We start from the raw sequence: 24,701 nt of genomic DNA on the forward strand, positions 1-24,701 counted from the left end.
TCTGACAGGACAGGACTTACCGAGGGGCTCGGTGTGAAGTTTATGTTCACACATGCAGCTCACCAGGGACATTTTCAGCAGTTGTGTGCATGTGAGAAAACAAAATAAAATCTACATCCATGTTTTTCTGATCCGAATGTCTTTGTTTCAGATTTTCCTCTTCCTCTTCAAGTCGTGCACACACCGGCCATGTTGGCTGCGATGCATCATCCAACCCGCCTGTTTCCTCTCTAATTGTTCGTCCCCACGTCTTGATTGCACGATGAATCTCAGAGCATGAATATGCAAAATAGTTTCCCATAAAATGTCAAATGTGTGAGCCACAGCGTGAAAACTATAAACTGAACTTGGTCCTGCATGTTGGAAGCAGTGTGACGCTGCAGAGGGAAACAGTTAACGTGTGTTGTTTACGAGGACATTATGTAAACTCTGTTCTACCCAGGCTTACACACGCTCGCGTGCAGAGTAATTTTCTGCTTTAAACCCTGATGTTTTTCACGCTTTGACTCATCAAATATTGATGTTCAGAGCCTCGGGCAGTGAGCGGCCGGAGCAGCAGGCAAATGATGAATGAAAAGCTTCTCAGGGCTTTAATGACACAAACCGTTCACTGCACAGCGGACAGGTCGACATTACACCAGACAGAATCTTTACATCTTTACATTGTGTGTGTGTGTGTATGCGGGGGGGGGGCGGGGGGTTCTGAGTACACCTTTTCAAGACGAATTACGACAACAGGCCTCTGAACCGTGCGTCCTGCTTTGCTACTCTTGAATTCACTTCTGTTGAGTGAAAACATAATCATCATCATTTCCTGGAAAAGACAACACAAAAACAACACTTCAACAAAAGGTTGTTTCAGATTGATCGGCTCCCACTTCACATCGTGTCAGAAAAGAGTTGATTACAATCAGCCCTGAAGTGTCTCCTGTGTGACCTTTATTCATGACGCCGAGCGATGCAGTCGTGTCTTCACTCAGTGAACGCTGAGCGTCAGAGAATGGATGAATGCAGGTTTAGTTTTTTTAGGAACAGTCGACCTTGTAACCTTTTTTTTCCCACCTGTATTAGATAAGACAGCTGAGGAGAGAGTGGGGGGACGACGTGCATCATTTGTCTTTGAACCTTTCCACTCATGTGATTGTTTCAGACCTTTAATCGGACTTTTCTCCTCTTTTGATTCCTCCAGGATCCACGAACGAAGCACAAGTTTAAGATCCACACCTACGGGAGCCCCACCTTCTGTGACCACTGTGGCTCCCTGCTGTACGGCCTCATCCACCAGGGCATGAAGTGTGACTGTGAGTTGACTTCCTGCTACTTCACACTTTGATCACATTTAAAGTAATAAATGCAAGACTTTATTTAAACACATCTGAATAAAAAGCACCCACTCCTGAGGTCAGCTGTCACTCCCAGCTGCAGAAGGAGGGCGAGACGAGACGATCGCCCAGAGATTAGAGTCTCCAAAGTCAGTCAGGTTGATGGGTATCTTCGTCAAGCAGACAAGAATTACGGACAAGAAAATGGCATGTCCAAAAAGACGGTCTTAAACGCTAACAGATCAAATCTAACTGGACCTCAAAGCTGCAGCTGTTCTCTCAGAAGGCAGAGAAGCTTCAGATTAACTTTAAAAAAACACTCATGTACATTTATCAGTTTACCAACATTGTCAGTGTGCTAAGGAAACATCTTATAGTCGGAAAAATGCAACACATTAAAGCTCCTGCAAGGAACTTTGGGTTGTGTTGATTTTGGCGCCCCCTGTGGACAAAGTGTTTTTAACAGTAAATGTGTTATTGCTTTTTTTCAGCATCACTAATCTATGCAGCGTATCGCTCCATGTGACACCTACCCTGCGTCAGCCATGTCAGACATTAAAATAAGCATTGTAGAAGTAAACCGTCTCTATGCTGGCGGCCATGTTTTCTATGAGGCTCATCGAGAGAACGCCAGGCGGGGTTCCACTTCGCCGTCTCGGGGCATCAAAAATGTTCCACCTGGTTGCGTCTGTACTTGAGACAGTTTAGAAGAATTACAGAAGAGCTCCCCCCGCACGCCCACTCCTCCGGGATAAAAATCCACAGAGAAGACTCTCTTAATTACAACATCAGAGCAAACGACACTCCGTCATCTTCCCCTGTTTGCACCTTCATTTTTCACCTCTCACGTCTTCATGAAAGAGATTATTTCTGCATCTATTTCGGCGCTTCCAGCTCATAAAGACAATATTACCTTCACTCTGTTTCATAACCACTTTCAAAAGATGGTTTTGAAACAGGTCAGTTCAGGTCACCTCTGCTTAAACACTCAACGCTTCATCAGTTCTTCATTTCACTTCGGTGTATCGAGTCAGCTCTGGCCTGGATGCCTGCACAAAGGATCCTGTGCTGATCTGTCACAGAGGTCAACGAGGAGTATGCAGGCATATGAAAATAATGGTTTGCTAGAAGTGCCTCCACACGTTACGCTCTGTTCTGACGCCACTTTAAAGCATCCCTCTCTCCTGATGAAAAGGCCTTTTGTTCCTCTTCACTGGATATCACAGCCTCGTGCATGTCCCCCCTCCTCCTTCACTTCGTCTCATTAAAATCGCACATCGTCTATTTTAGCTCTGCGGCTATACGTATGTTCGCACCCTGAATAGGCTCGCTATCGTTATTAATATCCCTCCCTCACTCTCCCTCCCTTTAATCTTGTGATGATAAAGGATTAGTCTGAGTGTCTTAATGAGCTCCTAAATACATCATCCCCCCCCACCTGCTGCTGACCAGTCGAGCCTGCTGATGGCTGCGGGCAGCGCACAAATAGAGACGAGGAGCGATACATTCTTTTGGCAGATCGACCGCACCTCTAATCACAGCACAACACGGAGCAGCAGAGCCGGTTTAAATGACGATTCACCTACTAACCTGGTGGCGTGATGATGTAATGTGACATCACAGGGCTGAATGTGGGTCCTAAGCTTTTTATCTCACAGCTCGGATTCTTTCATATCGAGCCAAACATTTATAATCTGGGCTATGAAATTGAAATATGTCCTTCTATATGTGAAATAAATCTCTGTGCTTACTGACTTCAGATATGAAGCCAAAACAGGCTGCACACATCGCGGTGTTTCATTAAAGCTCCTGTGAGGAGATTTTAGTGAAGTGAAGTGGATTTTGCAGAATATGTGACCTTTAAAGGGGACATGTGAAAAATCCCCTCCCCTTCTTTTGAGCATTTATTTTAGGTTACCTGAGTTTCTACAGACCCACAAAATGTGACATAAAGCCATCCAGTCCTTTGTGTGTGTGGCCTGCATCATTTTTACAACACAGAGAAAAATGTTCAAATTTGTGACATCACAGGTTAGATTGTGGTAAGAAAAAAAACATCCCCTCCCCTGGTTTCTCCACCCATGGACTCCACCTCCAGTCTAGAGCAACACTTTTGTGCGGGTCGGCCATTTTAATTCTCGCTGCAGAGGAGTGATTTCTATTGGGGAAACTCAGGGGGTGGGGCTTATTGCATTTAAAGAGACATACACCAAAATGGAGCATTTTAAGAGAGCTGGTTTCTACAGGGTCACAATCCTCCTCTGCTGCTTGATTCATGTTATATTTTCACAGCACAGATGTTTCATTTAGAGCACAAAAACGATTTTCATTTTACAGAAAATCGTTTCTGGAACTTTTCCTTTGTAATGCCAGAAACACGTCTCAGACAAGTTGGGAGAAGGTCATGTTTTCAGCTCTGCTGCATGTGATGAATGATTCATGTTTTCAGCAGTTCAGGGTCTCCCTTATCTTTACGCTCCACAGATTCAAAGGGTGACAGGTCAGGACTGCAGGAAGGCCAGTTTATCACCTGGACTCCTTTATTGTAGAGCCATGTGGTCTATGTGGTGGGATATGTTGTTCCTAAACTGGAACATATGGTTCAGCATTAAAGGAGTCTGACCATGTTCACTCATGCATGATGGTCATGATGGTTGCTCTCCTCTCGGCCCGGAGGACGCGGCGTCCAGGACTTCTCACATTTTGAGCCGTCGGACGTCAGGACAGTTTTTCACTTCACCTGAGTCCTTTTGAAATGACCTCTGACCCTGAGAGGGCGGCGATCCTTCTACATCTTGTATAGACACGGTTTTCCAACTTGCATGGTGAAGTTTAAGTCACCTGAGCAGTTTATCAGCGCAGACTTTTAAACTACAGAGACATGTTACAGTCCTCGCCCATCTTTACCTCAGACAGCCTCTCTGCTCTTTTATATCCAATCACGTTACTCACCTGTTTCCAGTTCACTGAATAGACGTTGCATCAGGTGCTGTTTCATCTGAACTCTTTTGTTGTCTCACCATCAAACTTACAAAATGACTTAGACTGTCAGTGAGTGAGACTTGTTAGAAACACGATAGTCAGAAAGAACTACGTACGCACAAAGGTTTCTGCTTTGTCCACAGGGGGCGCCAAACTCAACACAAAGCAAAAGATCCTCACAGGAGCTGTAAACAAACTTACTCAATAATAATCTGTTCTGATTTTTGTCCACAAGGTTCAAGGTAAAGTTTTTCATCCCGAGGGGGAATTTGTTTCACAGCCAGCTGTGATTAAAACAAGAAAAAGCACTGAGCCCCACTCACACACACACACACACACACACACACACACACACACACACACACACACACACACACACACACACACACACAGGCTGCTACATTCACATTTAGTGTTTCAAATGCCAAGTGTAAGAATTCAGTTTAGTTGTTGATGAAGTTGTAATAATTTGTCATCTCTGTCTCCCCTCGTGTCTTTTGTCCGTGCGTCCCTGCAGCCTGCGACATGAACGTCCATAATCAGTGTGTGATGAACGTGCCCAGCCTGTGTGGAACGGATCACACCGAGAGGAGGGGGCGTCTCTACCTCAAGTGTGAGGTCACAGTGGATAAACTGCAGGTCACAGGTAGGCCTCATGAACACTCTGCTGCTGCTCTCTCTCTTTCTCCCGGCCTGTGTGAGCGGTGTTTGTGGCTAAAAATGTTTTATTTTTTATTTTTATTTTTTTATCAATTTCCATTGATTATCTATGTACATTAATAAAACATGTATATATATACCTCATGCGCTCACTCATAAGTTGAGGTTTTATCATCTAAGTGTCCCAATGACCAAAGAATGTTACAGGAATAATAATGAAGTGCGGCTGATTATAAGTGTGTGTGTGTGTGTACAGTCAGTGACACACAGAGGGACTGATGTCTCTGATGAACGAGTCCTGCTGAGGTTCACAGTGTTTCTGTGCAGATGTGCACCTCACATCTGCACAGCTGACGCGCTCACATGTCTGTGTGTGAATTCTGTGAATCTGACATCAGCACAGAACAGGCTGTATTTGAGAGGATCGGCCAATCACTGATCAGTCTGAACATCAGCCACCTCCCCCTTCAGTTAAAGCTTTCTGTTTTACAGCGTCTGACTTTTTTTAAGTTTGACCTCTTTGCACCAAAAACACCGAGGAGGCCTTCCTTGTATCTGTCAGCTTCTCTGGCAGCAACCTCGTCTGATTCTGATTTGTACATGTGATGAAGGTGATATCAGACGCCGCTCGCTCGTTGAGGTTGTGAAACAGGAGGATCACTATCAACACTTTGCCCTTTTCTTCTGCTGGTGAATCCTGTTACAGACATCCTCCTTCTATCTCACTGTATCAGTAACATGGATTAAACCGTGCTGGACATTAACCCTGCACAACTCAGCCTGCTTAAGATGCAGTGAGTCAAACACGGCCAGCCTTGTAACCATCAGTCTTTTTTTATCAGCATGCAGCCAAGGTTTGACCCTCTCTTTGCACAAATCGATCGTTGGAGCCTCTCCTGCTTAACATTCTGCGATAAGAAACAATCTGCTGTTAAGACACGCTCTGAAGGTAATCCTAATCCAAATCTATGCTCCTGCAGCGGTGTGTGTGTGTGTGGTCTGCTGCGTGGGCCCCGGAGCAGTTTCTCTTTCTAAACAGTCACGACGTGTAGCGTGTTGGCGGGAGTTCCTGATGGAACTGGCGTCGTCTCTGCAAAGCGCCGAGCATGCAGGGCGTATTAATTTGTATCTCATCAGGATTAAACTAAAGACAGGATCTGAGCAGCGAGCGTCGTGAGCAAGGGTCAGGGCTTTGAATCATCTCTATCACCGTTATTTATTAGGAGGCTGTTCTGCTTGATCATTTTACAGGCTCTTCCAGCCGCTTTAATTACTGATGCCTCCTGTTTCAAAGAAACACCTGGCCTGTGCCTGCCGAGCGCAGAAAGAGCCTCTAATGAGATACTATTTATAGACGGTTCCTAATGTGATGCATGGCGAGGTCCCGAAAGTTTTCATTGCTGTTTCACTCTTGGAGCGGCCATTTTTAATTTGTGGTTTAAAAATAAGAGAAACTCAAAAAAAAATAAAAATAAAGATGCACGTCATGTCAAATCTACGATCTAAATTACAACAATCTGAATATTCACATTTTACCTGATGTCTTAACTTTTTCGGGAAATGGTGATGTAATAAATTCAATAATATGTTAAAGGAACAGTATGTATCTCTGACCCCTAGTGTTTAAAATGAGAACTGCAGTCTAAATTCAAAACCTCTGTAGAGAGGATGCTCACACAGGTCAGCATGTGGTGGACACTGTAGCTTCAGTGTTTAGCCAGCTCTGCATGTGGTGGACACTGTAGCTTCAGTGTTTAGCCAGCTCTGCATGTGGTGGACACTGTAGCTTCAGTGTTTAGCCAGCTCTGCATCAGTCTGTAAACCCAGTTCCACTGCCTGCTGCACCTGTTGCTTTGACCTGATAACTGCTCTCATATCTGGCAAACCCAGGGGCGTAAAAAAACGGCCTTCAAAGCCCCGCCTACCTTCTCTGGTCCAATCAAATCCAGAGCATTCAGGAGCAGAATCTAAAGTTAGAAGGAGGACATACTGGCTGCTGCATTGTTGTCAGAGAAACCAGCACTTCAACTTAGCATGTGTCTTCTTTTGGCTATGTGTGTTCAAGGATCTGAACAGTAAACACATTAAACACACTGGCTCACTCCAGAACAGATTGAGTCGGTCAAATAATGCACAAATATTTATTTAAGACTTTGGGCGGAGACCTTGAATTCCCCCCTCTCCATCTGCTGTTACCTCTGAAAATGCATGAAGCTCTCACAAGCCAGTCATCTGCTCAAACACATGTCTTTCTTTATGCAGTTCATTCAGTTTTATTTTGTCCTCTGAGTAATAAAGAGGCCGCGGCTGCACGGATCATCAAACAAACAAGCACGTGTTTTATTCTCGCCTGCTTCCCCAGATAAAACGGAAAGAACTGTTGGTGTGTGAAGGTGCTCTAGCTGTGGCTCAGTGGTAGAGGTGGTTATCCCTTAATCGGAAGGTCAGGGGTTCGATCCCAGGCTCCGACAGCCACACGTCAAAGTGTCCTTGGGTAAAAGTCAGAAGACTAGATAAGTGCTAGACAAGCGTCAGTCCATTTACTAAACATGGCTCATGATTTGATCCCTCTATCTGCTGATTTGTGTGATCACTTTTTTTGTCCATTTTCTAAGTTAGTCTCTGACTTGTTTGTCACGCTGTCTGCAGATTAATAAAACGTCTGGTTAAATTAAAAACAGTAATGCAATGGTCGCCACGCTTTCTTCATCTGAGAGATACTTTGACAAAATGAAAAAGTGGCCAAGAGCAGTTTGCATCACATCGCTGGCATTTATTCACACATCTCACATCAGCTGCTGTTTCTACACGTGTGCTGTAAGCCAATGCTTCAATAAGCTCCAATTCAGGTCCAAGAGAAATACATGAATATTTTACGCTGGTTATTGCACAACATAGTCAGCTATGTTACTGAAAATCCAAGAACACATACTACTACTTTACACTTTTATGAGCCGAATAGATGAACAGAGAGAAGAGGTGCATGAACAACCTGCAGACGAGCTGCCGTGATGCAGTTACCACCAACTCTCAGCGGACGGTCATTTTTATACTCTGCACGCAGTGACTGTTTGCATGTGTTTTAGCACTGAGGCACAGGGACACGGTTTGAGGGTGTATTTAACCCTTTGTGTTTGTTTTCTTAAAGAGACGGCGTCTTTTTGACTCATTTTCACACATTCAGCGAGCGCAGGAGCAACATAATCTTTTTATGAATCAGGCCCTCTGTCTATTATTTTGCTTTGAAAGCTGTTTTTAATGCTGAGAACAAAATATCTGACTGTTATATTTTTACCTGTTTAGTCCAATATTGCTTTCAATTTTGCTCCAACATGGCTGCAACAGATCGCCGTCAACACACGATAATGATGTGTGAAAACCTATGCATATTTCACACTTTAAGATCACATGCAGTGTGTGTGATTGTGTAAGGTGTGTGTGTGTGTGTGTGTGTGTGTGTGTGTGTTCAAGGGAAGAGAAAGCACCATCATGACCTGTAACAGGTTTGAATGGAAACATGCAGCCTTGAGGCTCCTCCGTTGGATTTGCACGATTCTCCGTGTAGACTGAACTTGCATGTTATCATTTGCATTTGTTTTCTTCCTCCCGTGTGTGTGTGTCTGTGTGTGTGTTAGTGTTAGTGTGTGTGTGTGTAGGTGTGCGTATAGAATTGCTGAACCAGCCTGCAACCCACTCAGGCCAGATTGCATCACAGATTACATTAGCTGCTGTGTGTGGCTGGCAGACAGCCAAGCTCAACTCTGATTAGACGGTGCAGCGTTCAGCAGGAAGGAGGTGCAGAGGGAGGCCAGGAGGAGGAACATTCACGTCATTTATACACACTGATCCTTTTATTAGTACGTGTATGTGCTGACACTGTACTTGTTCATGTTTTTTATCAACAAATAGTGTGTAGATCATCGGGCTGAGTATCTGTTGATGGTACAAATTAACCTCGTAATGGGAGGCTGGCTGCTGTAAGAAAACACACCCTGTCTCCTGTCTCTACTGTACCTGTTCATACTGTGTTTGTACTGAATATAGAAAAGACAAGTTAATGTAACATTATCACTTTATCAAACCTCATCTGCAACAGAAATACTTTATTAATCCCAGGGGGAAAATCTGTGTGTTCGGGTTGCTCAAAAACACAGCACAGAAGTAAAGAGATGATTAGACTGTAAAATAAAATAGAATATAAATAAAGCAACTAGTACCAGGTGGAATAATAATCTATACACTGTTCAAGCTCAATTGACTTAAAGTATGGAGCATAAAACTATATATACAGTGGTTATCAATGTGGATCGATATGAACAGAAGGTGTGTGAGTGGTTTATAGGCAGATTGTATTGTATGTTTTATCATATCATACATAATGAAATGATTGTTCTCCTTCACTGACTTAAGCCAAAATGTTCAGCAGGAAACGAGATGTCTACCGGGGGAATCAGCTGTCCTTTGGAGCCCGTCGCTGCTCCCGCCTCCAAACTTTAACTCCAGCATTACAGACGGACAGACAGACCTTCTAGTCATGACATGGCGAAATAAAACAATGAGTCATTCTGAAACACAAGGGATATTTGTGCAGTTTCCAGAAACAAGAGTTGTGAGCGTGCTTCAGTCGGGGGGGGGGGGGGGGGATACGGAGACGTGATGGGGAGGTGCTGACGGAGACAAAACGAGTTGTGTTCGTCTCTGCTGAAGGACGGATGTCCCCTGTCCCCCTGTCTCTCATTCCCTGCTAACACACAGCTCCTCTGTGTCTGCTGTTTGTGCATCACACCCTATTGTTCATCGAATCCCAGCGTGCATGCTCGTGTCCTCTCTGACTCTCCTTCCGTCCTCACTTATTAATCCCTACTTTAACTTTGTTCCACTCTTGTTCCTGACTCGTGGTCCAAACGCTGCTATTTGTTGCACATAAAGCTGCAGTAGGAGTCAGCATGTGTTACATGTAGGTGCTGTGTAGGTGTGTGTAGGTCACGTCCCATGGATTGCTGCTCAGAGTGGATATAGATGTGGGTGGATCGGGAAATTCAGCTTTTACTTGTGAAACCTTTCGCAGGCGTAGCAGCACAAAAAGCTCCTTAAACACTCCTGACATCTTCAGCTGCCATCTTTAATCTGGTGTTTTACTGAAATGATCCCTAACTGAGCACATGGAGAATGTACAAAGACTGAAACACGTTTAGAGAGGCTGCTCCAAGACTTCTGATTCTGGGAGACACAAACACCGTTGGTTTGATCATCACAGGTTACATCCTGTAAGTATCTAAAATCATAAAGTGTTGGCAGCAGTCTGACATGTTTATTTGTTTCCTGGTCGTAGAAGCTTTTTTTCTAAACTCTCAAACACGTGAAACACTTTAAGCATCGAAAGCGGCTCTAAAATGAACAACCTAAATACTCAAATAAAACCCTCACAGAGGACCTAACAGGCTTCTCGTGAAGGGGAGCGTGATCATGTTAAGGGTTTTTTTTAAAGCCAAAGTCCACGACGACAAAACGGCGAGTCGTTTGAGTGACTGAAAACACAAAGTTATGAAAAACGGCAGCATCTCCATCGTCTCGTGAACAGGCGATGAAAACACGTCACAGCGGCTCGTAGGTGGACTACAACAAAAATGGCTGACTCCTGACTCCTGACTCCTGTTTGTGAAAATGTCGACTGGCTCGACTCTTGAATTGCATCATAAATCATCTTTCATGCTCACTTTCTCTTCTTCTTTTAAATGTGGAAGTTAAACAGTTTATTCCCGTCTGCAGAAACTTCCTTAAACAAACAGCCTTCTAGGAAAGAGCTCCTCTGCGTGACTCTGGAACGCGTGTGTTATAACATGAGGCTGTCGAAGGCCTGCGTGTGAGATCCTGTGCTGCTGCAGAACATTTTCATATTGCAGGTTTCACCTGAGCTTTGCTCTTTTTCGTGGATATTTCCGAGGCGCTCGCCGTCGGCAGAGTCGAGCGTCAGCCTTGAACTCTTACATACAGAGATGTGCAGAGGGAAGAGTTTAACACTGCAGATGGAATAAAGAATAATAGAGCGTCATTGTTCATAGCTGCTCGCTATTAAAGCCTTTTATTGTTGTCATTGCTCGAGTATGTAGAACCTCTAGAGCGATGTTAATTTAGCCTCCAGATTACATTTGGATCAGACAAAATACTGATGCCATCATCATGACTCGTGGTGCCAAACACTGATGTTTTAATTCAAAGTAAATACTGCATCTCAACAGATGTTTCACTGTTGATGAGACACAAAAGACGCATGGACAGGAGTCTCCGTGTTAGTCTGAGCGACGGGATCACGGAGTCAGAGGGAGAACATTTTGATCAGGACGTCGCCGACCATGACGGCTCCACTCATGGCGTCCTGCACCTTTGTCAGCTGATGACGTCGTAGGAAAAATTCCTCATATTTGCCCTCAAATGATCCGATTCCTCTTTGTTGTGCTTCGTGTTGCGGGTCATTTTTCCTTTTTCTGAAATTCTGTTTCTCGTTCAGCCGACCTCTTCGACCAGCTTCATTATCGTCACGTCAAAACTCCGCCCACGTTATCTAATTATTCAATCCTGTGCTTTAAAATCTTCAAATCCTGGATCAAGAGAGCGACACTCAGGATCTGTTCGTTCGTCTTCTCTTCATGTCCACGAATCATTCAATCAGAAGTGACTTCCTGCCTTTTGAATCTCTCTGACTGGCTGGAAGCAGAGTCTGGGTTGCATCAAGAATTCGTGAAGGGTTTTGGATGCAGCCTGCTCTTTGCTAATTAATGGTCACTGCCCGGTGATCTGCATGTGGCAGCTTCCACTCTGCATCATTTCCATGTCTTTGTAGTGTCTGAGTCACCCTGCAGAGGAGCCAACAGCGTCGTGCCAAGCGAGAGAATTCACTGAAAATCCTGCTGCACATTTTCCCCATGAATCAGAGGGAAGAGGGAGCAGCTGACAGCTCTTGTATTGGGAGCAAACAGCAGAACTTTTCCACGGCAGCGACAGCCGGCTCTCCTGTTTAATGTTCTGCAGCTCCTCCACGGTCCAACTGTCTTCTCACAGTCAAACTTTAATCTCTCCGAAAAGTACGGAAGCCCCGAGAGGACACGCGTCGACACATTTTAATTAGTCTTCCCCCTCGTAATGAGTTATTTTTCAGGTTGTTTTCTTGAGATCTTGACTTGTTTACCAGAGTTACAGAAGCACAAACAAACAGGAAGAGAACTCATTAGAGCTGGCGATGGCAGCGTGGCATGTTGGGATCTGACTTTCACACTCAACTGAAGATGGGTTTCTTTTCTAGAGCTCAAGAAAAGTGTCCTTTTTTTGGAGACATATAAACACACAGCTAATCAAGACACTGAGATAAGTCCATTATGACCGGGACCTTTGACCTTTGTGGTCCAGAGAGCAGCTGAAACGTGGCTCACTATCTCAAGAGAACAAGAAGAAATAAAACCCTGAACGTAAAAAAAGAACAGTAAACAAAAACAGGATGTAATGATTTACATTAACATTAAAACAATGTGTCGACATGTCACATGTTTAAACTGTGGGGAAGTGATGCCAGCAACACTTTGAAAATGTCCTTTTTCCTTTAACCACACTTTAAGTCTTTGTGAACTGTGGAGAAGAGTTTCTGTCAGTTTGGAAGTCCAGTGTTTTTATTGGAGGATTTGTCTGTCCGACACGTCCGACTCTCATGAGACTTATTACAGGCTTCATGATGGGGACAGGTCTGGACTGCATGGGGACAGGTCTGGACTGCATGGGGACAGGTCTGGACTGCAGGACAGGTCTGGACTGCATGGGGTCAGGTCTGGACTGCAGGACAGGTCTGGACTGCATGGGGACAGGTCTGGACTGCAGGACAGGTCGAACAGTGTCTGTAACACGGCTGATGGAAAAGATTACTATAATACATTTCACAAGAAAAAGTCCGTCCATTCACTGCCTCAGAATGACTTCATTACTCACTTCCTCAGTCTCTTTTTCATTGTCGCTGTCAGTGTCAACTTAACGTGCAGCAGCTCTGTTAGCTTCTTTGACAGCCAGGTCGATCACCGTTAACTTGAAAGCTGCATCATATGCATTTCTCTGTGTGTTTTCCATGATGAGGGTGCGTGCATGAAGCGCAAAATGACTGATATTAAGCTCCGACGTGACGAGGTCAAATGTTTTTGCGGCAGAAGCTCATTGTCCCCCAAGAGAAATCCATAAATAAGCCGCATCCTTGTAAAGGCTGCAGTGTTCAAAACGTGACAAAAAAGTAGCGGTTTATAGTCCAGAATTTACGGTAACAATCAGGTTTGAAAAATCAAATAATTTTTTTAAGTTACATTTGACACAACGCCCCGTCTCTTTTGGAAACAGCGTTGCACATGACAGTGTATGCATGCATGTCCGCTCAGGGCTTCCGTAGAAAACACTGTTTATGATGAAGGGAGTAAAAACATTTCACATACAGGCAGCTACATTGAGTTCTAATATGAGGCCTCCACTGAGGAACACGGAGGAGTCGTCGGAGCAGAACGCTTTCAGTGTGCTTGATGTTCAGAGACGGTGTTTGCACAGGGAGGTGAAAAACAAACATGGCCGACCTGGTTTTTGAGATGGGGTCAGGTCATCTGGTGTAAGCTGAAGACAAGGCGCTCTGTGTGTATGTGTGTGTGTGTTCATGTGTGTGTGTGTGTGTGTGTCACACATTTAGTGAGCTCTCGTCAGAATGAAGGAATGACTGTGGGCGAGTTTCCCACTGAACCGTCGGAGAGAAAACACAAAGAGCTCATCTATTGGTGATCAGCACTGAGACTCAAAGCGCAGCAGGTCACATGACCACGTGAAGTAAAACCTGGCCGACTCTCTTCAGCTGCAGAAAGGATGAATTAGCCGACATGAAACAGTCTGCCTCTCTCTCTCGCTCTCTTCCTCCTGAAAAGCTCGTTGTGGTTTTACATCTGTTAATTATCAACCTGCTTTAATCTTTATTATTTCCTGCAGAGTCGGACCTTTGAATCACACGCTCACTCGCCCAGCTTTTGTCTTTTAGGTCTCCCAACGTAAAATGTCATTGATGCACCTCCATTTAAAAAAGTTAAAAAAAGATTTGTGACTTTTCCTTTGACCTCATGAGGCCTCCTCTCCATCTTGTACTTCCTGTCTATCATATAAAGCCTCACACAAACACTCCGTGTCCCTCTGTCCCTGTTTATTGAGGTTTTCACCTCAAAGAGAAGCCGAGCTGTGAGACTTGGTGATCTCAGTCTCCCAGACGTCCCATCATTGGTATGCGCTGTGTGTCTTCTCCCTCTCCGCATGTTGCACGCATGCTTCCTTTCATGCGTGTGCTCTCATTCCTTCCTGCCTGGCCTCTGTGTCTTCTTTGAAAGGCATAAATACCGGCCTGTAAGACAGCCCCTGTGCTTTACCCAGCCTGAAAGAAAGGCACAGATGCTTTTGTTTTTTTTTTTTCAGCCTAACTCGAATACTTCAACGTTTTCAATACTCATCCAACAGGATTTCAGTCTACAGCTTCAAAACTGCTGTGACAAACTTCAGCATCAACAAAAAGAGTCAAATGTGACGGTCCAGGTTGTGAGTGTTTGATATCTGATGATGTCAGAAAGGTTAAAGTTCAGAAAGCTTGGCTGTATCAGAGCCAAGGAACTATCCTCAAATATCACTTACTTAATGTTTGGGTGGGCGTTCGGCTTGGCTCAGAGGTCGGCGGATGTTTTTTTTTTTTTGTTTTTTCTTCTTCCAGGCTTCCAGTTTTAGTCAGAGCACAGTTTGACAAATCAAAGTTTCAAAAGTTCTTTCTGTTTGGAAACAGAAACATTTTTGACTTGTTTAAATGCAAGCCAAGAATTTTGTGAGGACTTGTATCCAGGCAACAACACAGCCCCGACACACACACACACACACACACACACACACACACACACACAGTGTGTATGTGTATGAACGAAAGAGGACTTTTATTCTCTCTGCAGCACAAAAAGGAGCAGCACAGACTCAGAGCAGTGAGAGTAAATACATAAGAAGGATCAGTTTATGGTGCATGCCAAGCTGCACTACACAGTCAAGAGAGCCCCCTACAGGTCATCTGTGGGAGTACAGCATGCAGCTCTTTGCACATGACACAACCCTTACCTGACAGAGGAGTGAAGTATTTAGTTTATATGAGACCTTTGTGCATTAGTCAGTGAATTCTTTTTATTTTCTATGAACTGTTATCCTCGAAGCGTTTATATTTGCATGTTGTGTAAAGCTGCTCAAATTTCTCTGCATGCATACAATGACAACACTGCGTCTTACCCTACCTGATGCTTTTTTTTAAATCTCTCAGTTCTCATTTCGTTTTGCAGCACTTCATCTGAGCTCTTTTCATTTCTGTCGTTTGTAACATTCAACATTTAATTTCTTCAATCTGGACGTAAAATCAAAACTCTTCCACAGAAGTCGATTTTTTTTCTGATGGAGAACTCGATTTATACATTTACAAATGATGTTACATACCCTTTGACCACTGACTTGATTCCACAGATCGATGCACGATCTCAAGTTACTGAACCAAACTCCTTTGTCAGTCTATTCGGGACTGTTGCATGTGACTGTGACTTTGCATGTGAACATTTGGCAGAAGAAATATTCAAAACACGACCTTTATAATGCAGAAGATAACGACTTGACATCCTGTAACACTGCTGTGGAAAGTAATCAATATATTTATATTATATTGTGTAAGTATTGTGCGTCCTGTAGGGAAACTTAGAGTCACAATTCAAATCATTGTTTCTGATATAAAACAAAGTATTTAGCAGCCAGCTGTTTCTTCTGCAAAGATTTTATGGATCATGGTCTGTTTTAAAGGAGCAGCATGTAACTTTGACTCCAAGCGTTTAGACGTCTTCCCCTCCTCCATGTTTCAAAAGCATCTCCAACATTGATCCTAGTTTGAGCAGCTTTCTGCTGCTGGAGCTTATTAGAAACATGCAGAGGCTTTTTAGCTCGGGTACAATCACTTCTATCTGAAGCAGTTCCACTGCCCGCTTCCATCGCTGCAACACCTGTTCACCTGATAACTGCTCTCATATCTGGCAAACCCAGGGGCGTCCAAAACGGCCTTCAAAGCCCCGCCTACCTTCTCTGGTCCAATCAAATCCAGAGCATTCAGGAGCAGAATCTAAAGTGAGAAGGAGGACATACTGGCTGCTGCATTGTTGTCAGAGACACAAGAATCATCTTAACTGGAAGAGCTGGAAAAATAAAAATGCAAACAAACATGTTTTAACTTCATTCGACCAATCAGTGAAAAGCATTTTACTTAAAGCAGTGTTTTTTTGTAACAGCGTTTCCCTTCAAGTCTCTCATCAGACTAACAACTGAAAATAACAACAGCATCAAAAATATACTTCAAACATGACAAAGTGTTATGGTTTGGTGATTTAACTGCGACTCGGCAGTGTCGAGTGGGGAGACGAACAGTTCTTAGAAAGATCATCTCTGCTCATGCAAAACAAAAGCAGGAGTAAGAATTACAATCCTAAAGGATTTATCATCGATGATGAGGAAACCGTACAGCCTCTGTTCCTCCTCATCCTCCAAGTCACTCCACCTTTCAAAAGGATCACCATGGCAACCGAGTCACCAGATGACTTTACACCTGCTAGAAGTTCAGTGCAAGACATGAAACTGTCTCAGCTGCTGCTGCACTTACATGATAGATCTCATGTTTAAGCTAAGCGAAGTTTGAACTTGTGCACGGTGCAGGAATCCAAAAAGACAAACCAGACGAACTCTTCAGTTCATTATTATGTCAGTGTCATTGGACATCATTGTTTTAAAGTGGTAGAGAGGGGGATCAAGGAGATGCATCAAGCATTATTTGGTTTTCTGAATCGACTAAAAACCGTCGATTCTCTGTTTCAGTCCTCCGTTCTCTGTTCTTCTTCGGTGCTTGCACACTCCTATTTATTTTTTTTACACTTCTTCATTGGATTTCTGAGAAAGCAGAGTGCTGCCAGCTCAGGATCGCTCAATACCTTCCCACACCTCGAGCTTCTCCTGTTAACTGTCTCTCTCCTTCCTCTCAGAGCGAGTGTGTTTGTGCACTCCTCAGCAGCTCACTCCAACACGCTTCAAACTTCACACCTTGGTATCGTCTAGCTCAAATCCTCCAACACAGATGCTGAGAATAAAAGCAAAAACACTCCTCGGTTATTAACCATCCATTGCGTTGACTCGATGATACCGCTCAGAGAATCAAAAGGACATGAACGATTTTACCGGTGCTGTAAAGAATAACAAGGGGTTCAAATATAAAGGATGTTTTCGATAAGCTTTCATCATGTAACCCTGCGCTAAAGATATTAAATAATCACATCATACTTGTTTCATTTCTGGCTCGGTCACCTGACCTTGAGTCCTGAGTCCTCGTGCTAGAGTCAGAGTCAATACTCAACACCGTCAGAGTCTGAGCTTTTACATTTTACTGAACTAAGCGGCTGCATGAGAGCACTTTTGAAAACCTCCGAGCTATAAGAATCAGCCAACGTTAGCATACTTTAAACCACTCTAAAGCAAGCGTGATGATAGCATAGAATTAATCTTCTTTGCTTCCTGGAACCATATAAAAAACTACATTTAATACATTAATGTTAGAATATAACCACCAGCGTTAGCTAGGAATTTACTCGGCCGAGTGTGGCTGTAACGTTAGCAGGGCGAGCGCGGCCTGCCTTCAGTCCTCCCTGTGCTACATGTGGTTCCACATGTCAGTGAGCCAGTTTAAGCAGGCTTATTTACATTTTCATCTCAGTGATCGAGATCCCTCCACATGCTCGGCCTCTATCAGATGCTTTCCTTCACTGTGCTCGTTTACATCCAGGTTGTAGAGCCAATGAAAAGGCCTCATTGGTTGGAGCTACAGACCAGTTTATGGCAAGAGCTCCAGCTAGTGGCGGGGGGCTGCGTTGCAGTTTGACAGTTTGACAGCTTCAAGGGCCAACGTATGCAGATATTGATAATTTGATTGGATGACGAGTATGATGTATGATATCAATAAGCGAGGGTGATGTTTTGACTGTACAAGAGTCACAAGTGCCTAAAACGTGCAGTGTCTCTCAATATCTCAGTTTCTTTTGTTTGTCAGCTGATTTAAACAAACGCCGTGTTGAAAAGACAGAAAATCAAAAAGCCCGCTCTGCCGCTCCACAGAGTCTTCAACTGAGATGTTTCTGCCCTGTAATGCTCTGCACTGGTCACATGATTGAAGTCTATGAATATAAGGATTTGAGCTTACATCTTGATGATGATGTCATCAGAAAATAAGCCCCCGGATAGGTCTTTGCTCTTTGCATCAGGTGCTGTGTTAACATAGTGGTGACAATCCCTCATTCATTTTTTTCATTCATCCCTCCTGATCCTGTTAATTCTGTAGGTCAGTGTAACCATACACAGCTAAGACAGTGGGTTAAGCACGCTGGCTTAGAGCATTCCTAAGGTCAAAGGTCAGTCAGCATCTTTGCCACTGTGGCCTCCATCGTCATGTGACTGGCAGGACCACATGGTGGGATGTCTGGGGTCTCTTGGGGACGAGGTTTAGCCGAGCGGGGCAGGCAGTCACACGGCACCTACTGGGATAAACACAGCATGTGTGTTTGTGTAACCGTGTGTACATCTGAGTGTTAGCAAGGATGTGTTTATACAGTATGTGTGTGTGTGTGTGTGTGTGTGTGTGTGTGTATCTCAGGTCTGGCAACGCTCTAATGCTCAGGGCTAATGGAGCGCTAATGTCCCCAGTGAGCCCTTGTTTACTGAGCAGCTAAATACAGGAAGAAAAAGACGAGAGCCTTCGCCTACTTAAGCGAGACACAGCCTGCAATTTTGAATCACTGCTATCATAACACTTCCTGTATCTGCTCCGTATACTGCATGAATCAGCACCGGAACAATCAGCAGTTCATTCTACTGATCCTCACCTGTTGCTTAGAGGAAAGCTTTTTGGTCCCCTGACTGAGCGCTTTGTGGTCTGGAGACTGCAGAAAATATGAATGAAATGTTCAGTAATGATTGAGGAACGACTGCTAGCTGTACAGTAGCTATTAGCTCGCTATGTAGCTGAGGTGTGAAATGAACTAGCTTCACAGTTTGGGGGAAACATACTTCTGGAGTATCATGTTGTCTCATCAGTGGGGCTGTTTCCAAAAGCAGATAGCGCCCTCTGCTGGTTAGAGGACGAGTGTCTCTCTGTTTGTCTCTTCAGTGACATTGGTCCATATTTGTATTGATTTCTAATTGTATTGCAGATATCGTTTTTTTTTTTAATAATGTGTCCCTTGTCTTTGTCTCAGTAATTGAAGGCATAAACCTGATCCCCATGGACCCCAATGGCCTGTCTGATCCTTACGTGAAGCTCAAGCTCATACCGGACCCCAAAAACGAGACCAAGCAGAAGACCAAAACCATCCGCTCCAACCTCAACCCCAAATGGAACGAGACGTTTACTTTGTGAGTATAAAACCTGCTGTTAGCCCAAACCAATCATCTCATCATTTGTTCACCCACATAATGAATCCCTCTTTCCATTTGTCCATCCATGTCTCATCTCTGTATGGATTCATTTTAACACTTTAAGGTTTGAAGTTCATGACGTGACAGAGATAGCAGTGTTTTTATGTTTCAACCGTTCACATATAAAAAGATGTCTACCATCTGTGTGTGTCGTGCAGCAAGCTGAAGCCGTCGGATAAGGACCGCAGGCTGTCGGTGGAGGTTTGGGACTGGGACCGGACCACCAGGAACGACTTTATGGGATCCCTGTCCTTTGGAGTATCAGAGCTCATGAAGGCTCCAGTCTGCGGCTGGTAACGCTCACTTTTTATTGGCCCTCGTGCTTTGTTTGAAATCGCACAGCGTGCTACGAGCGAGGCTGAAGTCTCCAGCAGATGTTTCCCCTCTCTTCTCAGCACTATTAAATTATTCATAACATAATCGCTCCGCTTTCTGTCAGGTGATTTACTGTTATGTTCAGTGTACCTCAGCCTATTAAAAGACTAATGATTTAAAAGACAAAGAAAGACTGTTGGTGCGTTATCAACGGCGTCCACGCTCAGTCTTGTAACTTGGATATAAATGACGATAAAATAGGAGGAGGAGATGAATAAATCTCAATAGATCCTCTTTCTCTCCCCTCCAGGTATAAGTTACTGTGCCAGGAGGAGGGCGAGTACTACAACGTTCCCATCTCAGAGGAGGACGACGGCAACGAGGAACTGAGACAGAAATTTGAGGTGAGGACGACGCTGAAATAAAATTGGCTCTTTGACTTTGTTTGTAAACGCTTTTTATTTTGATGAACACCAATCACAATGAATGGAACTTTTTTTTTTTTTTTGTGGGGAGAAACATAAAAACTATGAGGCAGTTTTTCTCATTAAGTTACGAAACGCTGAGTCATTGTTGTTGACTGAAGCCTGGCTCCGGTTACAGGAGTTTAAAAATGGACCCAACTTTGTTAAACGACCTTCATTCAATCCAGATGTTTATTTTTATTTATTTTTTTATTTTTTTATTTCGAACATGTGAAGACAACAACAAAATAATAATATAAAAAAAAATCAACAAAATATATATTAAAAAAAAAGTAACCTGTCCGAAAAGGTATAAAGTTATTTATTATTACTCCTTCTCCATTCACAATCTTGAACTGGACCCGGGCCCAGTTCTGAGGACCCGAGAGTCATTTCATCAGTGTGAACACAAACGTGTCTGAGTCCTCTTGAAGACGTGGTATCAGGCTCGATTCGATTCCTGTGTACTCGAGTACGGACTGCGTGAGATGTGACTGATATTCATAGTGATTCCTCTTCATGAGAAACGAGAGCGTCAGCAACAAGAGGACAGTTTCTTCCATTGTAATTTGAACAGGCTGAAAACGCTGCTATGTGGGAGGCGTCAGAAGGAACCATTAAGAGCACGGTGTAAAAACAGATTACTCAATGAATGAGACGCTGGACTGTTCAGAGAAATCATACTGGAGAGGATCAGCAAGGACACAAGGGGGCGCCAAAGTCATGGTAAACCTCCCAGGAGCTTCAAGGCTCTGAGAGTTTGAGCTAAACTTCAAGAGGCTGATCAAAGATGCACCAGGCAGTCGCTCACTGGTCGGGGGGAAATGATCCGACTCCCACCTGCCACGTTCACACACATCGCCCGCCCTCCCCCATTCAGACACACACATTCAAACGCAGTCAGACACACACATTTAAACACACACATTCAAACGCAGTCAGACACACACATTCAAACACACACATTCAAACGCAGTCAGACACACACATTTAAACACACACATTCAAACGCAGTCAGATACACACATTTAAACACACACATTCAAACACAGTCAGACACACACATTCAAACACACACATTCAAACGCAGTCAGATACACACATTTAAACACACACATTCAAACACAGTCAGACACATTTCACACGTTGAACTGGACTGATCCAGCTGAGAGCAGAGCTGCTTCCTCTCTCTCTCTGTGCGTCTCTGATCGTTTACCTCTCAGGAGGAGCCGAGGTTTCCATCAGGAAGATTATTTTAAAAATGACTGAATGCTACTCATAGAAAGGCAACACAGCGTGTGAACCAACAACCTTTAGACACGTGTGTGAGTAAAGCCCTTGAATCGTCTAATCAGTTGTTGTTGTTGTTGTTGTTGTTGTCGTTGTCGTTGTTGTTGTTGTTGTTGTTGTTGTTGTTGTTCGGGCTTTTTGCTGAATATGAAACCAGGCAGCGAGAGGTGAAGGACATGTGAGGAGGACTATGGCCTCCATCTTTGCCCCTCATCAGTTTGTTTTACTTTGAATCATACAGTTTATATAAAGATGGACGTAGTACCAGCAGCAGGTCATAAATCCCGCTCTGTCATGGTTTAGTTCTGTGTTTTCATTTTTCCCCTAGTGTTTCCTCGTGTTTCCTTGTATCCTTGTGTTTTTCACTTCCTAGTTTGGCGTTTCTTGGAGTTTAGTGTTTCCTGTTTTATTTTGTAAGATCTGCTTCCGGTTGTGTTTTCAGTGTCAGGTTTGTCCTCAGTGTTTCTGCTCTCGTGTTTCCCTCCTGTCTGATTGTCCTGATTGTCCTCACCTGTGTGACCAGTCTCACCTGTGTATATTCAGTCTCTGTGTTCCTTCCCTCCTGTGTCAGTTCGTTGAGTGTCATGTGTAGGCTGCATCCTGTCCTTTGTTTTCTTCTGCTCCCTCGATTTACTTCTTTGTTTGTTTTTTCTGGATTTATGATTTAAGTAAAGTTTTGTTTCTTGTCTAATAAATATTCTTTGATTTTTACCTGCCGTTCGGTCCTCCTCCCTGTTTTCTGCCCGTAACAGCAACAGCCTGCTCCATGTTAGTAGATGGGACAAGGGTCCATATTAACAGCTAAAATACATGTTAGACAACTCAACCTGTCTTAATAGTTGGTGATCACATTCATGTCCAGATGCTACGTTTTCAGAGTAGTTTTCGTCGTTTTAAAAAGGGGCGGGTGTAACGTCATGATTGACAGCTGTGTTGACAAATGAGACTCCTTGCTGCATTCAAACAGGGTTAGTGTAAATCACATGATAACCACAGTAGAGGAGACGAGCCGTGAGAAAACGTCAAGTGTTTATATATAAGACGCGCTACGGTACTAACTTATGTGTGCATGACTCGGCTGTAATAGGTGGCTCATGGACCTTCTTCAGGTTAGCAAGCAGCAGACTCGTTGTACCTGCTGACAACATGAACGACTCTGCAGCTCTTTACACGTCTTAGAAATGTCACACTTTACTATTGGTACACATGAGACACACTCTGTCCCTCTGGATTATGGTGATATCCTGACACAGACAGCATCCCAAAGCTGTCAAAGCCCGGAGAATCCCGAACCACAATATGTTGGACTTGTTTGAATTTGTCTTTTGGTCCTGACAGAAATGAACAGCTCATGTGCTTAACTTCTTCTCTATGGCCTGAGTCTTATATATCGTCTTCTCTTCATAAAGCCCTCTGTGGTTCTCTCCCTTTTCTCCTCCTAGCCTCCTGCTCCCTCCTGTGTGCTTGGTGAGACTTATACTGTACAGAAGCTTCTTCATCCTGTGTCCCGTTTTTCATATTTAATGCAAGAGTTTCTCTCTCCCCTTCTTCTCCCCCCCTGCTCTCAGGACTGCCAAATAAACTTTAATCTAAAGGTAGCTCCTCCTCCTCTCCTCCTCCTCTCTCTTATCTCCACTCTCCTCCTCACTCTTATCTCCTCTCCTCCCTCCTCCTCTCCTCCTCTCTCTTATCTCCTCTCCTCCCTCCTCTCCTCCTCTCCTCTCTTATCTCCACTCTCCTCCTCACTCTTATCTCCTCTCCTCCCTCCTCCTCTCCTCCTCTCTCTTATCTCCTCTCCTCCCTCCTCTCCTCCTCTCCTCTCTTATCTCCTCTCCTCCCTCCTCCTCTCCTCCTCTCTCTTATCTCCTCTCCTCCCTCCTCTCCTCCTCTCCTCTCTCTTATCTCCACTCTCCTCTCTCCTCTCACCTCCTCTCTCTTATCTCCTCTCCTCCCTCGCCTCCTCTCTTCTCCTCTCCTCTCCTCTCCTCTCCTCTCCTCTGTCCTTCTCTCCTCTCTCTTACCTCCTTTCCTCCTCTCCTCCTCTCCTCTCCTCCCTCTTCTCCTCCTCTCCTCTCCTCCCTCCTCCCTCCTCTCCTCCTCTCCTCTCCTCCCTCCTCTCCTCTCTCTTATCTCCACTCTCCTCTCTCCTCCTCACTCTTATCTCCTCTCTCCTCCCTCGCCTCCTCTCTTCTCCTCTCGTCTCCTCTCTCCTTCTCTCCTCTCTTTTACCTCCTTTCCTCCTCTCTCCTCCCTCCTCTCCTCCTCTCCTCTCACCTCCCTCCTCTCCTCTCTCCTCCCTCCTCTCCTCTCCTCCCTCCTCTCCTCCTCTCCTCTCCTCTCTCCTCTCCTCATCTCCTCTCCTCTCTCCTCCCTCCTCTCCTCTCCTCTCTCTTACCTCCTTTCCTCCTCTCTCCTCCCTCCTCTCCTCCCTCCTCTCCTCATCTCCTCTCCTCTCTCCTCCCTCCTCTCCTCTCCTCTCTCCTCTCTCCTCTCCTCTCCTCTCCTCTCTCCTCCCTCCTCTCCTCTCGTCTCCTCTCTCCTCCTCTCCTCTCCTCTCTCCTCCCTCCTCTCCTCTCGTCTCCTCTCTCCTCCTCTCCTCTCCTCTCGTCTCCTCTCTCCTCCCTCCTCTCCTCTCGTCTCCTCTCTCCTCCTCTCCTCTCCTCTCTCCTCCCTCCTCTCCTCTCGTCTCCTCTCTTCTCCTCTCTCCTCCTCTCCTCTCCTCTCTCCTCCCTCCTCTCCTCTCGTCTCCTCTCTCCTCCCTCCTCTCCTCTCGTCTCCTCTCTTCTCCTCTCTCCTCCTCTCCTCTCCTCTCTCCTCCCTCCTCTCCTCTCCTCTCTCCTCCTCTCCTCTCCTCTCCTCTCCTCTCTCCTCCCTCCTCTCCTCTCCTCTCCTCTCCTCTCCTCTCCTCTCTCCTCCCTCCTCTCTCCTCCTCTCCTCTCACCTCCCTCCTCTCCTCTCCTCCTCTCCTCCCTCCTCTCCTCATCTCCTCTCCTCTCTCTTACCTCCTCTCCTCTCGTCTCCTCTCTCCTCCCTCCTCTCCTCTCTCTCTCCTCCCTCCTCTCCTCTCGTCTCCTCTCTCCTCCTCTCCTCTCCTCTC

The 24,701-nt window shown here is 44.8% G+C and overlaps 1 protein-coding gene across 1 annotated transcript in view; it reads left to right on the plus strand.

Moving 5' to 3' along the window:
• Positions 1-24,701, plus strand: part of LOC306820357 (protein kinase C alpha type-like) — a 134,740-nt gene that overhangs the window by 67,757 nt on the left and 42,282 nt on the right. The window contains exons 4-9 of the mRNA XM_079338176.1: positions 1,190-1,301; positions 4,822-4,950; positions 19,316-19,472; positions 19,694-19,828; positions 20,161-20,254; positions 23,173-23,199. Of these exons, the coding sequence (XP_079194302.1) occupies positions 1,190-1,301; positions 4,822-4,950; positions 19,316-19,472; positions 19,694-19,828; positions 20,161-20,254; positions 23,173-23,199 (654 nt within the window). The remainder of the gene's footprint in view (positions 1-1,189; positions 1,302-4,821; positions 4,951-19,315; positions 19,473-19,693; positions 19,829-20,160; positions 20,255-23,172; positions 23,200-24,701) is intronic.

Source organism: Symphodus melops (genome assembly GCF_947650265.1).
Source record: "Symphodus melops genome assembly, chromosome: 2".
NCBI lineage: Eukaryota > Metazoa > Chordata > Actinopteri > Labriformes > Labridae > Symphodus > Symphodus melops.